This window comes from Populus trichocarpa, chromosome 13, assembly GCF_000002775.5.
Source record: "Populus trichocarpa isolate Nisqually-1 chromosome 13, P.trichocarpa_v4.1, whole genome shotgun sequence".
NCBI classification, from domain to species: Eukaryota; Viridiplantae; Streptophyta; class Magnoliopsida; order Malpighiales; family Salicaceae; genus Populus; species Populus trichocarpa.
In genome coordinates, this window is record NC_037297.2 from 1,003,250 (window position 1) to 1,018,740 (window position 15,491).

Consider the following 15,491-nt stretch of genomic DNA (forward strand, 5'->3'; position numbering starts at 1 on the left):
GTGAGACCATGCTGTCTGTATTTGTGAACTTTATTCATAAAAAATATCATTCTTAAAAATCTGATTTTTAACTCGACTTTATGTTTTATAAAATTAATAATAATAATAAAAAAATAAATGCTCGCAAGTTCGCATGATCAACTCAATATCAATGTTTTTTTTTAATAAATTGCAAACACTATTTCTTAAATAAAAATTCATTATAATCTTAAAAGTAAATTTAAAATAAAAAATTTAAATAAAATCTTAGTATTTTTCACATGATAGAAGAAAAAATATTTATAAATGTTATACAATTATATATATAAAAAATTAAAAATCTTGAAAAACATAAATCTTATGCTAAATAAATATTCATGATTTTTTTTTCATAGTAGACATATATTAACTGAAAAAATGTTAAAATTCCCATAAAACCTACAGTGTTATTTGAAAAAGATACCAAAATCGAATAATAATTTTTTATATTACATTTAAATCTAAATCCAAAAAATAAAAGCAAAGAAATATATAAAAAAAGGCCAGCCTGGTCCGCGTGGCCCAACACACTTTCTGATTCTTTGTTTTCTGCTTTTGACTATCGAGCAATTAAAGTATTCCATCAGTCCATGGCCATCGTACCATCTGACAGGAAGTATGCTGAAGAGTCCTGATATGATAATGCACGCAGATAATGAGTCACTATAGCACTCCCTTGAAGCACCAGCCGTATCTTTCAAAAAGCACAAGCAAACACTATGAAGGACCACAGCATGCAGCCTGCAAATTGAGTGAACCATCCTGAAGCTCCTCAATGCTAAATTCTAACAGGATGATTGTTCAATGTAGTGATTCAGAAGTGCTGGCTATCTTATATGAACTAGAATAATGGAATGGGAAAAAAGATAAGTAAAACTAGATGAACAGATCTGGCAAATGCATACAATTTATACAGAGAGCTGTTGAATGGTGATGTTAAGGTCGCGTTCCCAATGTCCTTTGTCCTTTTCTTCTGATAGCCATACTTTCTGCAGCTTTGGTGTGCTTATTCCCGGGGAAAAAGTCTTCATCTTTGGACAATTTGTCACAATTACTTCTGTCAAAGAGGGGAATTTGAAGGTGAAATTTATAGAGCAAAAGCTAGTGAGGCTTGCTAAACAATCAAGTTTCAGACTTTCCAATTTCCAGAAAATGATCTCATTTCCTGCTTCATCTCCCTTGCTTGCTACAATTTCTGTCACCATTTTGCATTCCTTTATACTCATTGCAGAGAGTTGCACAAGACTTCTGGCAGTTGAGGATGTGACCAAGTATTTCAATGCTTCGCAATCCCATACATGCAAAGCTGTTAGATTTCCGAAAGATGATGCAGATGGTGCTAAATTGATCAAACTGTCACAACTCCTTACTTCCAGAGTTCCAAGATTTTGAAGAAGCTGGTCCACTTGGAGATCTTGGTTCCAAATTTTCTCCAAATCTGGAAGATTAAAAAGTTTCAAGTACAGTATCCTAGCAAGAGTATGTTCCTCCTCATCAACAAGTCGACATGGGAACAGCTCTTTGAAATAACCATGAGTTACAAGAAGCTTTTCCATATTCTGGAATCTATGCATGATACCAAATGGAAATTCAGCCGATGCATCATGAAAGCATTGCAGCTCAAGAACTCTTATTTTGTGAAAGAGGTCTGCTGGAAACTGGCCTTGACATACCTTTGCTGCATCTTTACTGTTTAGCGATAGTTCTTCCAAGTTGGGGATGATCTGGAAATCGAATGCACAAATGCAAGCTAAATATGAAAAGCCAGAGGTAGATATAGCAGTTTTTACAGCACATTCAATAAACAGGCCAGTCCTTTCCCACTGCCGACAAGTCTTATTGGTGCTTACAAGTTAAATTTTCTTAGGCACTATTATGGTGAATGATGTTCTAACATTTCCTGTTGCTTCACTCTTTTAGAGCGTTGTTGTAGATTCAGGTTCCAGTTGTAGGGGATTGGTAGGTTCATTATCTCAAGAATTTTGATTTGGTCCAGGTAGATGCAATCACGTTAGTACAAGTTTGTGCCTTCGGGTTTTTACTACAATATCCTATCCTCTTGCTTCTTGTTGTGGGTTCTAAAGTGAACTAGTAGAATTCAATTTTTGGGAGGGAGAAGTGTTGTATTTATTGAATCTTCTTCATAGATTGCATATCTGGTTCAAAACCAAAAACGATGATGATTGGGTAGAATGAAAGGCCAAAATGCAAGCATTACAAGCAGATTTGCCTTTGCATCTTAGCTAATTCTTGTGTAAAGTTCTTGTAGAGCATGGCATTATCAAAGGAATACGTTGGAGTTCAATAATACAAGGAAAAAATGTTCCTATTTTGCACAGCTAGCTAGGTCTAGCTTGAACTATCTTGCCAGGCAGCAAGAGTAACTTTTCGGTTTCTTAATGGTGTCATGTAAGCCTAGGGGACTGGCACAGAGAATGTTCCGTATTTTTTAACATAACTCATTGAAGGCATTAATGTTAGAACTGTTAGTGAACATCCATAGGATAATGCTCAAGCTCATACCTTTTCAAATGAGAAAAGCGGTTGCTGAACTTGGATCTCAAGTTGGTCCTGTGTACAAGCTCCTTGGGTGCTCTGGAGCTCCGAATCAAATACCGGCACTTCGTGGCAATGATACACGTCTATTTTCTTTAATACCGGCCACTCTGAAGTGTGTCTTCCTGGGTAGAAACTCTTGAGTTTGGGCAATTCCCAAAGAATGAAAGAGGTTGTTTTAGGAAAAACAAACTTTAGTTCTTCTCCCAGTCTTTCTTCCTCAGCAACAATTTCCTCCACTCCACAACTAGTTAGTTGAAGCTCTTCGAGTTGTGAAAGGCCTAAGGCTACAGAGGTTGGGAAGAGGCTTTTTAGACTTGGACAATTCCAAGCATTCACTAAATGAAGGTTTTGAAAAGAGAGAATTCCATGAGGATTTGTATTCCACACTTTCTGCAATTTTGGCAGGTTCCATACATACATATCTCTCAACTTAAACGCTGTCACAGCATGGGATTCTTTTTCATTCATCAGAGATCTGAGATCAAACACCTCTTCCAGTGAAGAACAATCAGCTACCTCCAGGTGGTCTAAATTATGAAATCTTCTCAGCATATTGGGTGGGAAAATATTCAACAATTTGTTTGCTTGTTTTACCTTCAGCACCTTGAGCTTGCAGAAGGAATCTGGATGGAATTCAGTGTGCCATATCATATTCAAATTATCCATGCCAAGAATTTGCAGTTTCTCTATGTTAGAGAATGCAACCTAAGAAATCAATTCCATCATGTCAGTAGCAAATGACAAGAAAATTAAATTTCAAGTGTTCAAAAGCAAATGTTGAACTGAGGGAGGGGACTGTAGGACTAACAGGAAAAGAAGAAGAAAAGGACTCACTTTTTCATCAAAGAGAGTTGAGTTTGTTTCTTCAAACTGATTGTTGGCTACTGCATCTGTGCTTAATGAATTAGAGATGAAGGTCTTCAGTGCAGGGCAATTCTCTATCCGCAGTTCTTTCAAGGAGTAGCATTCGATTAAGTGACTGGTGCAGAATCTTGTGAGATTTGGAAGGCCCTTAAGCTTGAGGAATTGTAGCTTTGGAAACATCATTCCTCTCACATTTCCTTCTTCTCCTAAACCGTTCTTAGTTATTATTTCTTCCATAGGCGTGCAATCACATAGCTCAAGCGTTTTGAGTTGAGCAAGACTTTCAACCATAGAAGAAGTAAATAAATACTTTAGATTTCCACAGCCCTCGACTATCAAACTTGTTAATCTCGGAAACCAATAGGACAGTTCTCCTGGTTGGTCTTGCCATATCTTCTCAACTTTGATAGAGGACAGTTTTAGGTCTTCCAAACTAGGGAATTCAATCTGCATGCACAACTTTTGCTTCATCATCAAGTTCTTTTCATTCGTCAAAATGAGAATGACACTTGTTACAGATTATAATTAGCACATAATTAGAAAATAATGTAGAGGCTAATTATAGGAATTCTAATATAGAGTCCTAGCTATAGGGATTCTAATTAATCTACTTTCTTATATAGGGCTCCTCGCCGAGGTGTTAAAAATGCGAGTTTACAAATGCCGCTCAGTCCTTCCTGCAGCAGTTAAGTGTGCTTTTATCAGTCAGCCCGCTTGGTCGAGTCGAGTCCAGTAAAGTCCCTCCACTTATTATCCGTAGGGATATAGTCCTATCTTGTATATAAGGGATAGATTGATCAATGTAAAAGAAAAAGAGAATATTTGTTTTCTTCTTCTATATTTTCATGGTATCAGAGCTTTGGTTACTAATATTTGACCTAATACTAAAAAAATTGGTATAACACATATTTGTACTTTGTTGTGTAAATCTCTCCCCTAGTGTGGCTGCTGGGATCCATAATATGTTTTCTTGTTTTCAACGACAATTATTTTATTTGTTGAGATTTACAAATAAAATTTTATAAGTTATGGCTGATAAAAAAGCAACAGTAATATCTAATGCAATCCTAGTGATGTCAAAATTCACTAAACACAAGCTTAATGGCTCTAATTATTTGGATTGGAGTAAGACAGTTTGTTTTTATTTGCGGAGTATCGATAAGGATAATCATATGACTAATGATCCACCTAAAGATGATTCAAGATAGACATGGCTGAGGGAGGATGCCTGATTATTCTTGCAGATACAAAACTCCATTAATAATGAGGTAATTGGCTTGATCAATCATTGTGAATTTGTTAAGGAATTGATGGAATATCTAGATTTCTTGTATTGTGAAAAAGGAAATGTTTCCCGTATTTATGAAGTGTGTAAAGCCTTTTACCGTGTAGAAAAACATGATAGGTCTCTTACAAGTTACTTTATAGATTTTAAAAGAACTTATAATGAGCTTAATATGTTGTTACCTTTTAGTTTTAATGTAAAAATACAACAAAGTCAAATGGAGAAGATGGTTGTCATGAGTTTTCTTGTTGGTCTCCCTTCTGAATTTGAGAACGAGTTTTCTTGCTGGTCTTCTTTTTGAATTTGAGACTGCCAAATCTCAGATTCTCTCTAGTTCTGAGATCTCTTTGTTACAAGATGTATTTAGTAGGGTACTTCACACAGAAAGTTCTCCACATGTCTAGTATAGTGGTGCTCTTGTCAGTTGAACTAATGAGTATGAAACTGGGCAATCACATTACAGAGGTGGTAACAAAAAAGGGGCAAGCAATTTTGATCGTACACAAGATTCAGGAGGGATTGTGTGTCATTATTGTCATAAGCCAGGACATATGAAGCGTGATTGTAGAAGACTACAAAACAAAACTCAGAAAAGTTACTCGGCCCATATTGCATCTACTAATGATACATCCGAAAAATCAGTTCTTATCTCTACAGATGAGTTTGTCAAGTTCTCTCAGTACCAAGAATCTTTAAAGTCTTCATCTACTCACGTTCCTACCATTGCCGAGTCAGGTAAACTGAATACTTGTCTTATTTTCTCATCCTCCAAATGGGTCATTGATTCTGGTACCATAGATCATATGACAGGTAATTCCAGTCTCTTTTCTACTTTCTAGTCACATATATCCACCTCTAATGTTACTTTAGCAAATGGGTGTACATCTTGTGTTCTTGGGTCTCGCATAATTATCCCAACTCCTTTGATTCCTCTGTCATCTGTTCTACATTTACCTCGGTTGTCCTTTAATTTAATTTCTGTAAGCACACTTACTCATGCGCTTATCTGATGCATCTTATTCTTTCCTGATTATTGCTTATTTCAAGATCTTATGACGAAGAAGATTATTGGTAAAGGACATGAGTCTAGAGGTCTTTACATCCTTGACACACAAATACCCAAATCCATTGCTTGTTATGGTGTAACAACCCCTCTTGAGGTGCATCATCAGTTAGGCCATCCTTCTCTACCTTTGCTAAAGAAACTTTGTCCACAGTTTAGTAGGGTGTCTTTATTAGATTGTGAGTTGTGTCAGTTTACCAAAACCATTGTCTTCATTCTCATCCTCTAGTCAATAAAACATCAAATTTTCCTTTTGAATTAGTTTATTATAATGTTTGGGGTCCTTGTTTAGTTCTGTCTAAAACTGGATTTAAGTACTTCGTTACTTTTGTTGATGATTACTCTAGTGTGACTTGGTTATACTTAATGAAAAGCTGTTCTGAGTTGTTTTCTTATTTTTATGCCTTTTGTGCTTAGATTAAAACTTAATTTAATGTTTTTGGTGATAATACCAAAGAATATTTGTTAGCATCTTTTCAAACTTATTTGATTCACAATGGCATCCTTTATCAAACTTCATACTCCTTCTCAGAATGGAGTAGCAGAATGGAAAAACAGACATCTTCTTGAAACAACCAGAGCCCTATTATTTTACATGAATGTTCCCAAACCTTTCTGGGTTGATGCAGTTTCAACATGTTTTTTGATTAATTGTATACCTTTCTCTGTTCTTTATAATGAGACCCCTTACAGTATCCTTTTTCCAACCAAGTCATTGTTTCCTATTGCACTTAGGATATTTGGTAGCACTTGCTTTGTCCGAGATGTTTGTCCGCATGTCACCAAATTAGATCCTAAGTCTTTTAAGTGTATTTTCCTTGGTTATTCTTGTCTTTAAAAAGGATATCGATGCTCTTATCCTAGTCTTAATAAATATCTTGTCTCAACTGATGTTACTTTCCTAGAAGCTACACCATATTTTCAATCTTCCACTCCTGCTCGTCAGGTGAGGGGGGGATGATGACTTGTTAGCCTATACTATCACATCCTCTGAACCTGTCTCTGAACTGGATCCTGCTAAGCCTCCCATTCTTCAAGTCTATTCCAGACAACAAATCCCTCATGTTACATGTCCTATATCAGCTCCTTCGTTATAATATCCAACCTTAAGTGATGTTTTTCCTATTGCTTTATGCAAAGGTAAACGTCAATATACTTATCCAGTCTCTTCCTTTGTTTCTTATCACCACTTGTCATCTTCTTCTTGTTCTTTTATTGCTTCTCTCGATTCCATCTCTATTCCCAAAACTATTCATGAAGCCATATCTCATCCTCACTGGCATAATGCAATGATAGAGGAAATGAATGCTTTAGATGACAATGGTACTTGGAACTTGGTCAAATTATCTTAAGGGAAACAAGTTATTGGATGTAAGTGGGTGTTCACAGTTAAGGTAAATCCTGATGGGTCAGTAGCTCGATTGAAAGCCCGACTTGTTGCTAAGAGATATGCTTAAACTATGGAATTGATAATTCTGACACCTTTTCTCCTGTTGCTAAATTGACATCTGTCAGGTTATTTATTTCTATGGCTACTACTCATAGTTGGTCTTTGCATCAGCTGGATATTAAGAATGCTTTTCTTCATGGTGATCTTCAGGAAGAAGTTTATATGGAGCAATCTCCTGGATTTGTTGCTCGGGGGGGGGTGTGTGTGAGAAAGTTTGTCATCTTCGCAAATCTTTGTATGGTTTGGAAAATTTAGTCAAGCAGTTGAAAAGTTTGGCATGACAAAAAATAAGTCTGACCATTTTGTTTTCTACAAACAATCTGAAGCTGACATCATTCTTTTAGTTGTGTATGTAGATGACATTGTTATTATTGGAAGTGATATTACAGGAATCTCATCTCTTAAGTTCTTTCTTCACACTTAGTTTCACACGAAAGATTTAGGGATGCTAAAGTATTTCTTGAGTGTTAAAGTACATAGGAGCAAAAGAGGTATCTGCCTATCTCAGAGAAAATATGTGCTTGACTTATTATTTGAGACAGGGAAATTAGGGGCGAAACCATATAGTGTCCTGATGATTCCTAATTCGTAACTTACAAAAGATGGTGAATTATTTAAAGATCCAGAGAAATATAGAAGACTGGTTGGGAAGTTGAATTATCTTACAGTGACTCGTCCAGATATTGCTTATTCTGTCAGTGTTGTCAGTCAGTTTATGTAATCCCCAACAGTTCACCATTGAGCAGCTTTAGAACAGATTTTGTGTTACTTAAAAGGAGCACCTGGACGTGGTATCTTGTATGAAAATCATGAACACACTCATATTGAATGTTTTTAAGATGTAGATCGGGCAAGTTACAAGGTAGATATAAGATCCACATCAAGTTATTGTGTCTTTGTTGGAGGCAATTTGGTTTCGTGGAAAAGTAAGAAGCAAAATGTTGCATCATGATCGAGTGCAGAATCAGAATATAGAGTCATGGCACAGTCAGTGTGTGAAATAATTTGAATATATCAGCTCTTAACTGAAGTAGGTCTCAAGGCTTTAGTACCGGCAAAATTGTGGTGTGATAACCAAGCTGCTCTTCATATTGCATCTAATCTTGGTTTCCATGAATGAACTAAGCACATTGAAATTGATTATCATTTCATTCGTGAGAAAATACAGCAAGGTTTGATTTCCACAGGGTATGTGAAGACTGGAGAACAATTAGAGGATATTTTCACGAAAGCTCTAAACGGGGCCCGAGTTGATTATCTTTGTAGCAAGCTTGGCATGATAAATATCTATGCTTCAGCTTGATGAGAAGTGTTATGGTTTTAAATAGCATATAATTAGAAAATAATATAGAGCCTAATTATAAGGATTCTAATTAGTCTACTTTTCTGATATAGTGTCCTAATTATAAAGGTTTTAATTAGTCTACTTTTATATATAGGGTTCCAATGTTGTTATAAGAGATAGATTGATCAATATAAAAAAGACTATTTATTTGTTTTCTTCTTCTATGTTTTCAATACTAAATTTTATGCCATAGTCATTAAAATAAAGCAAACCTTTTTGTTAAAAAGTGTCATGGGAGTCCCGAGCTCATTGTCAGATGCAATTTCATTGGACCCGACATCAGTGATTAACGGCTCCGGCCTGGTCTGTGATATGGAAGCTGCATTCGATTTTGAGGAAACGCTTGTGAATTCGGGTAGATATTCCAGTGTCAGTGTTCGTAGTTGAGTCAACTTGATTGCTTCATCTTCGTCAGCTTGGCCTCCACTTTCCTCAGCAACAATCACTTCCATGATTTTGCAATCAATTATGCTGATCTCTTCCAGTTGCAAAAGGCCTCTTTCCATGTGCAACGAAAAAAGATTCTTCAACATTGGACAACTTTCCACCTTCAAAATTCTCAAGTTGCTAAATGACTCCGCCACAGGTTGACTATTACCAATCTTCTCCAACTTATTCAAATTGTCAAGAGACAAAGACTCCAGGAGTGGAAAAGCAATAGAAGGACTTAACATAGTCGAGTCGACAATATATCGAATCTCAAGACTATTTTGGATATGGAGATGCTTCAAACGAGGAAAACCTTGCCCATCTAATTCATAGGAAACACTTTTAACACCCTTTAGTCCATCTAAATGTAGATCTTCAGTTCTCTTCAGCAACAGTTGGATCCCCTCCTCCGATTGAATGCTTGCACTGATCTTCAATTTCATTGTTGTTGAAGTTTCACGCTTCCTGGACCAGTCCCACCCTTCTCCGATCAAAATTTTAAATCTTTCCAATTTTTTGGAGAAGAAGTCTCTGGGAAGAATCATAGGATCTGTAATGTGCAAGTATAAAGTGCTTAGATTTGGCAGATATTTCAGCTCAGCCAGGCTAGCATTGTTTCTTTGACTATCTAGTCCTTCAATCCTCCATTGCAAAAAGCTGTTCTCCATGTACAAGTCCTCTAGTTGGGTCAAGCATGACAGCACATTTGGCGGAATCATTTCAAGCCTTGGATTGTTACTCAAATCCAGAAGTTGCAGACGAGTCAACTGCCCAATTTCTCTCGGCAGCCGAACAATGTTAGAGTCTATTAAGCTGAGAACTTTTAACATCTTTAGCTCTCCGATCATAGCTATATCTTTCAAACCACAACTATCCAGACACAATGTTTGAAGCTTTTCGAGAAATTGAAGTGAGGAAGGTAGTGTTGGAAGTTGCACAGCTGTCATATCCACAAGTTGGAGAGTTTTTGTTCCCTTAAACAGACTGTCTGGGATTTTGAGCGAGGGGTCTTCATTATACAGTATAAACGACTCAGCTTTTGGAAAGTTCAGTACTTCAGGAAGTCCAGGAATTTTGCAACGCGGCAAAGAGATAGCACTGCACTGTTCAAGCATAGCCGGCCATTCTTTTAATACAGTGCCAGATGCTAATGTGAAGACATGATGATCCCTGGAAGCTACAAAGGCAGCAAAACCATGAACAACATCATGCATTTTGACTATTCCATCTGCGCCACCTTCTAGCAACAAACAAGAGGCTTTGAGGTCATTGACCAATCTATGTAGTCTATTTCTTGCTTCTTCCAATGTACTGATACGTTTAAACAATCCCAGGCCAACGGTATATTTCAGTAAGTCAAGGATTGCAATTCTGTGAGGTTCAAGTTGTCCACAAAGTAAGAATACTGACTTGATTTCTTCTCCTTTCAAAGAATCGTAGCTCAACTCTAGAGCTGAGCAAACTCGGCTATCCATTTCATCCTTGTCAAATCTTTTCAGCCTTACCAAAGCATCCTTCCACTCTGACAGATCCCCATCTTTTAATGCCCTCGCAACAGTAACTATTAAAATGGGCAAACCAGCACATCTTTTGGCTATTTCTACAGCAACAAGCTGCAGATCGGGATATTTGACAACATCACCCGCCATCTTCTTAAACAGATTCCATGCTTCATTCTCGGGTAAAACTTGAAGCCAGAAAACTTTTTTTGTACCCATTCCACGGGATAATACATTTCGATCTCTCGATGTCATCAATATTTTGCATCCCCTACCAGAAGGAATCCCCACATCTTCTAGTTCAAGCCTCTCCCAAATGTCATCCAAAATCACAAGTACCTTTCTCTCACTTTCAAGCCTTTTCTCACTTTTAAGCATTGTCTCACTTTCAAGCCTCTTGTACAACAAATCTGCTCTTCCACTGTCAGTCTCTGCATCCAATTTGAGACCTAGCCCATCTGCTATTTCCCCCTGAATTTTTCTCAGGTTAGGAGTCTGAGATACAACAGCCGGAACCACCAAATCAAAAATCCTGCCCACCTTGACTTGTTCAGCAACCTTTTTCACAAGTGTGGTCTTGCCTACACCAGCCATCCCATACACTCCAACTAGGTCGACATCATCATCTTTTAAGGCCTCCAAAATTTCATCCAAAACAGGTCTTCTTGATTCGAAAGCCTCGTAATCTTTTAGAGATCTGTCCCCTATCCCGCGTCGAGCAGGAAGGTAGGACACCCTATCAAATCTGCCTCGATGATTGATCTTAACAACCTCCTCTGCAATACTCTCTATCTTTGTACTAAACTTGTAGCGCCTCGTCACATTAGGGAACAACCCCATGAAGCACCTCTTCTTCGCCTTGTCTTCATCTTCAAAAACTCTGCTAGCCTTGTCAGTGATAACATTCACACTAGCAAGCCACTTTCCAACATCATCTTCAATGTCTTCAATTCTATTTCTAGCCTCTTCTACAGAATGCAGCACCCTTATTTTTGTATCTGACAGCTCCTCTAAGTGAGTTTTGAGGCTCTGAACATTTCTGCTGTAGTTGAATACACGAGTAACGGAGCGCCTAATGGGAACAATTAACAGTTCCACAACCGTGGATGTGATGGAACTAAGGATCTCCATAGCCAATGTTCTGCCTTTGTTTAGCAGCTAAACCACAAGTAAAGGATGATCACTACTGCGATATTTGAAAAACTATGGAGATGGATGTAGCAGATAAAATGAGTGAAAGAATTTGCTTAGAGCAACTGCAGAGAGGCAGAGAGGCAGAGAGACTAGGTTAGTCTGTGAAGTCAAGCCAAGCAATAATATTCAAGTAATTATGACCCCAATGACTTTCCTAGCAACTCTCTCATTTCTGCCGAGTCTGCAGCTTGGTATCTTCTTGATAGGTTTTGTAATTTACCCAATAGCGTATTAGATTAATAATAATTTTTTAAATATAAAAAATATATTAAGTGTACTTGGATTTAACCGCCATTCAACTCTATTGAGTTGATTTGTTGTTGAGGGTCTGCAAGCAATATAAAAATTCCCATTAGCAATATAAAAAGTTCAAAATAAATTCAACTAATCCAACTTTAAATAAAAAAATTATCATCATTCAATTTTTATATAATATAAAAAAAATCTTATCAATTCATTTCTTCTTTATTTCTTTATTATATTCTTTATTATATGAAATAAAATTAATAAAAAAAATCTAAAAAAATAAAAAAATAAAATTAGACATATCTAAATCTGACTGAAAGCATGACTCAATAGTATTGAGTTTGACTGTCGAGCTAGACCCAACACCTATTAAAAATAATTTGAATTTGACTGTCCAGCCATGTCCAATAATTTTTAACAAAGATAAAAAAAAATAACACCCTCGGTAGTGCTTTTTGATTAACAAACAACAAAGATATATATTAAAATAATATTTTTTTATTTTTAAAAAATTATTTTTAATATTGACAACAAGTTTAGAATTTTAGATCAATCATGAACTTGATTTGATCTTAATATACAAAAATAGTATTGGGATATCATTTAGGTGTCCAAAAAATAATTTAGCATGTTCGGGAGTGTGATTGTGGTTGTTTTTTAAAGTGCTTTTTACTTAAAAATATATTAAAATAATGTTTTTTTTTATTTTAAAAAAATCATTTTTGAAATCAGCGCATTAAAATGATCTAAAAATACCAAAAAAATATTAATTTGAAGCAAAAAAAAATTTATTTATTTTTAAAAATGCTTTTGAAACACAAAAACAAACATAATTAACTAGCCTCTAAAATAACATTTTCAATTAACAAACTAAAAACTAATTAACTAGATTGGGTATTTAGTGCATACATAGAAAGTAAATCTAGGATTTAAGGTAATTAGCAGCTGCATGACAATTTATGTGTTAATCGTAAACTCCTAATCATTATCATTTTCTTAATGTTTAATTATAATTTCAAGATAAAAAAAATGAAATTAGTGAAGATAAAGAAAACATATCTTCATGTATTTTCTATTTTGATAAATTTTAATTTAAAAAGTGTTACACAAAACAAATTTATTTTATATATTTATTTTTATATTTCCAATCAAATGTGCGTCTATCTTTTTTTAATTTCAAATATTAAAGTGAATTTAATTAATGAACCACAAATCATATTAAAACAAGTTATATATTTAATATTATGGTGTAAAATGTTTTTAAAAAATATTTTTTAATTAAAAATATATTAAAATAATATTAATTTAATATTTTTTTATTTTTAACATCAATACATTGAAATTATCATAAACCATCTAAAATAATATTAATTTAATATTTTTTTTATTTTTAACATCAATGTATTGAAATTATCATAAACCATCTAAAATAATATTAAAATAATATTTTTTTAATTTAAAAAGAGATTTGAAACATAAAACGTCGCACCTAATTCAACATGCTAATAAAAAAATATCTAATCCAATGCACCGTCACATTGTAACTTGTTAAGATGCTGATTAGTGAAAGCAATTAGTTATTGGAGAGAGGGGTCGGCATAAATCAACCCATCAATCCCTACTTCTTTTCATAATTGTTTTTCCCTGACGTTTGATTTGTCCATGGGCTCCACACCTCCGTCATCAATCCTCATTTTTTATACCATACAAGATCATGAATATGTCTAATGTGTACAATTTTTATACTCATGGATTTTGAGTAAAATTTGAAGGAATATCAAGAGGTGGCTTAATTAATCAGTTTTTGAATTTATTTTTTAATAATTACAAGTTTGAGTCTTCTCAGTACCATTAAAAGTTTACATGATCGTTAACTTCAGGGTCCGTATGATTAATTAAGGTACACGCAAACTGAGCCGAACATCTATATTAATAAAAAAAATATTAAATGATAAAAAGTTAAGTTTTTGGGTTTGAAAATGAACATTAGTCTATCCCATCTAAACCTAACCTGAAATATATAAATAATTTTAAAGTTTGAAAAAACTAATTTCATATTATATCATTTAAATTCTGGTTATGAATATCCAATTAATATTAACACTTGATTGAATTAGGTTCGGGTCTTAAAAATCCATACTCGATCCATTGCTTACAGATAAGTTGTTTTCAATATCATAAAATTTATTTTCTTCTGGTACAGATTATACCCATATTAAAATGGCCTCCACATGGGCCTAGGAGTGCACTTGCAAATTGCAGAACAGAGCATGCCTGGAAGATCACACCCAGTTGTCCAAATGGAATGCATAGCTGGTAGTTGGCCCGCAGACATGCCTGCCAAGTGCCAACCACACCCAAGTTTCCATTCCTCTTCTACTTCTAAACTCTGTGTCGGCCATGGAGTTTGGTTGAACATGACAGGTTTACTTGACCTCTGTCCTCCCCAAGGAAACTTCCCCGAGGAAACTTCTTGCGTGACTCTGTTTTTCTTCTCGTTTCCACCTTGCCGTGCCTGATCTGGGAATTGACCCGGAAAACAAATTGGGTGGCTAGCTTACCAAACCAAGTTAGATCCAACAGTCCGACCGGATTTTAAACAAATAATTACATGTAGAATAATACATCAATAAGAAATTTGTATTCTGCATCATTATCTAGAATTCAAATTTGATACATTACGGAAAAAAACAAATACATTTACCACAGAATAAGATTCAAGAAAATATGGATCGAATATGAGTCAGATTAATGGATGGTGAGAAGGAGAGTATAAGATTCGGAACATCCATTGATTTCTCTGGTTATTAGTTTCTAGCACAAGACATGCAGTGTCTCCCACATTTCAATATTCCTTTCTTGTACGTGACAGGGATGATAGGGGCTTAGTGAGAAGAACAACACAAGACCATATGTTTTTCTGTTCTAGATTAATTTAAGGTAAGAATGTCGAAGCCCCACCAAGCACTCACAGAATAAGTGTATTCAATGGATATTCTAGGCGTTTGGTATCTCTCTGGTCTACTTGCCCAGATAGCCTCAGCCCTCGTTCATAATTTGCTTGCAGATTCATGTGTGAACCTTGCGCTGCCAGCTTAGAACATGGCAGCTCTTGGATGCTTTGTCACATAGCTGGCCCAATGAAGAGTTGGACTTTGTATGGATCGAAAAAAAAAGAAGAAAAGCCTTTGACTCGGTGATTCTCTGTGGTGGGACTAGGAAGATGAAAGCAGCAGTAGTACTTTACATTTGCAGCAAAAGGAGTTACTGGGCAAAACCATAAATAATATTTTTTAAAATATTTTTTTAACCAGAAAAACAAACACAATAAGAATCTTCATAGACATACACTGTTAAATTTGAGTCAGTAAAGTATCCTAAGACATTGCTATGAAATGTCGTTATACAGAACATTCACCAGGATCAAAAGGTTGCATTGCTTCTAAGCAAACTATTTTGTACAAAGCCTGTTCAACAGATGAAGTCCACAAACATCCCAAAAGGCAAAATATGTTGTCTGCGCAGTCTGTCTAGATCTT

General features: G+C 35.4%; 1 protein-coding gene across 12 annotated transcripts in view; it reads right to left on the reverse strand.

The window, feature by feature from the left end:
- Nucleotides 1-384: 384 nt before the first annotated feature.
- Nucleotides 385-15,491, reverse strand: part of LOC18104021 (probable disease resistance protein At4g27220) — a 38,541-nt gene continuing 23,434 nt past the window's right edge. For 2 of the 12 annotated variants that reach the window (XM_052446640.1, XM_052446638.1), the window contains exons 3-6: nucleotides 8,797-9,132; nucleotides 3,412-3,888; nucleotides 2,542-3,282; nucleotides 385-1,742 (exon numbers count right to left, since the gene is read on the reverse strand). In XM_052446640.1, the coding sequence (XP_052302600.1) occupies nucleotides 927-1,742; nucleotides 2,542-3,282; nucleotides 3,412-3,888; nucleotides 8,797-9,132 (2,370 nt within the window). In that variant the 3' untranslated portion in view covers nucleotides 385-926. Of the gene's footprint in view, nucleotides 1,743-2,541; nucleotides 3,283-3,411; nucleotides 3,889-8,796; nucleotides 11,898-15,491 lie in introns of those variants that run through there. The other 10 variants (XM_052446639.1, XM_052446641.1, XM_024583560.2 and 7 more) reach the window with 9 other exon arrangements.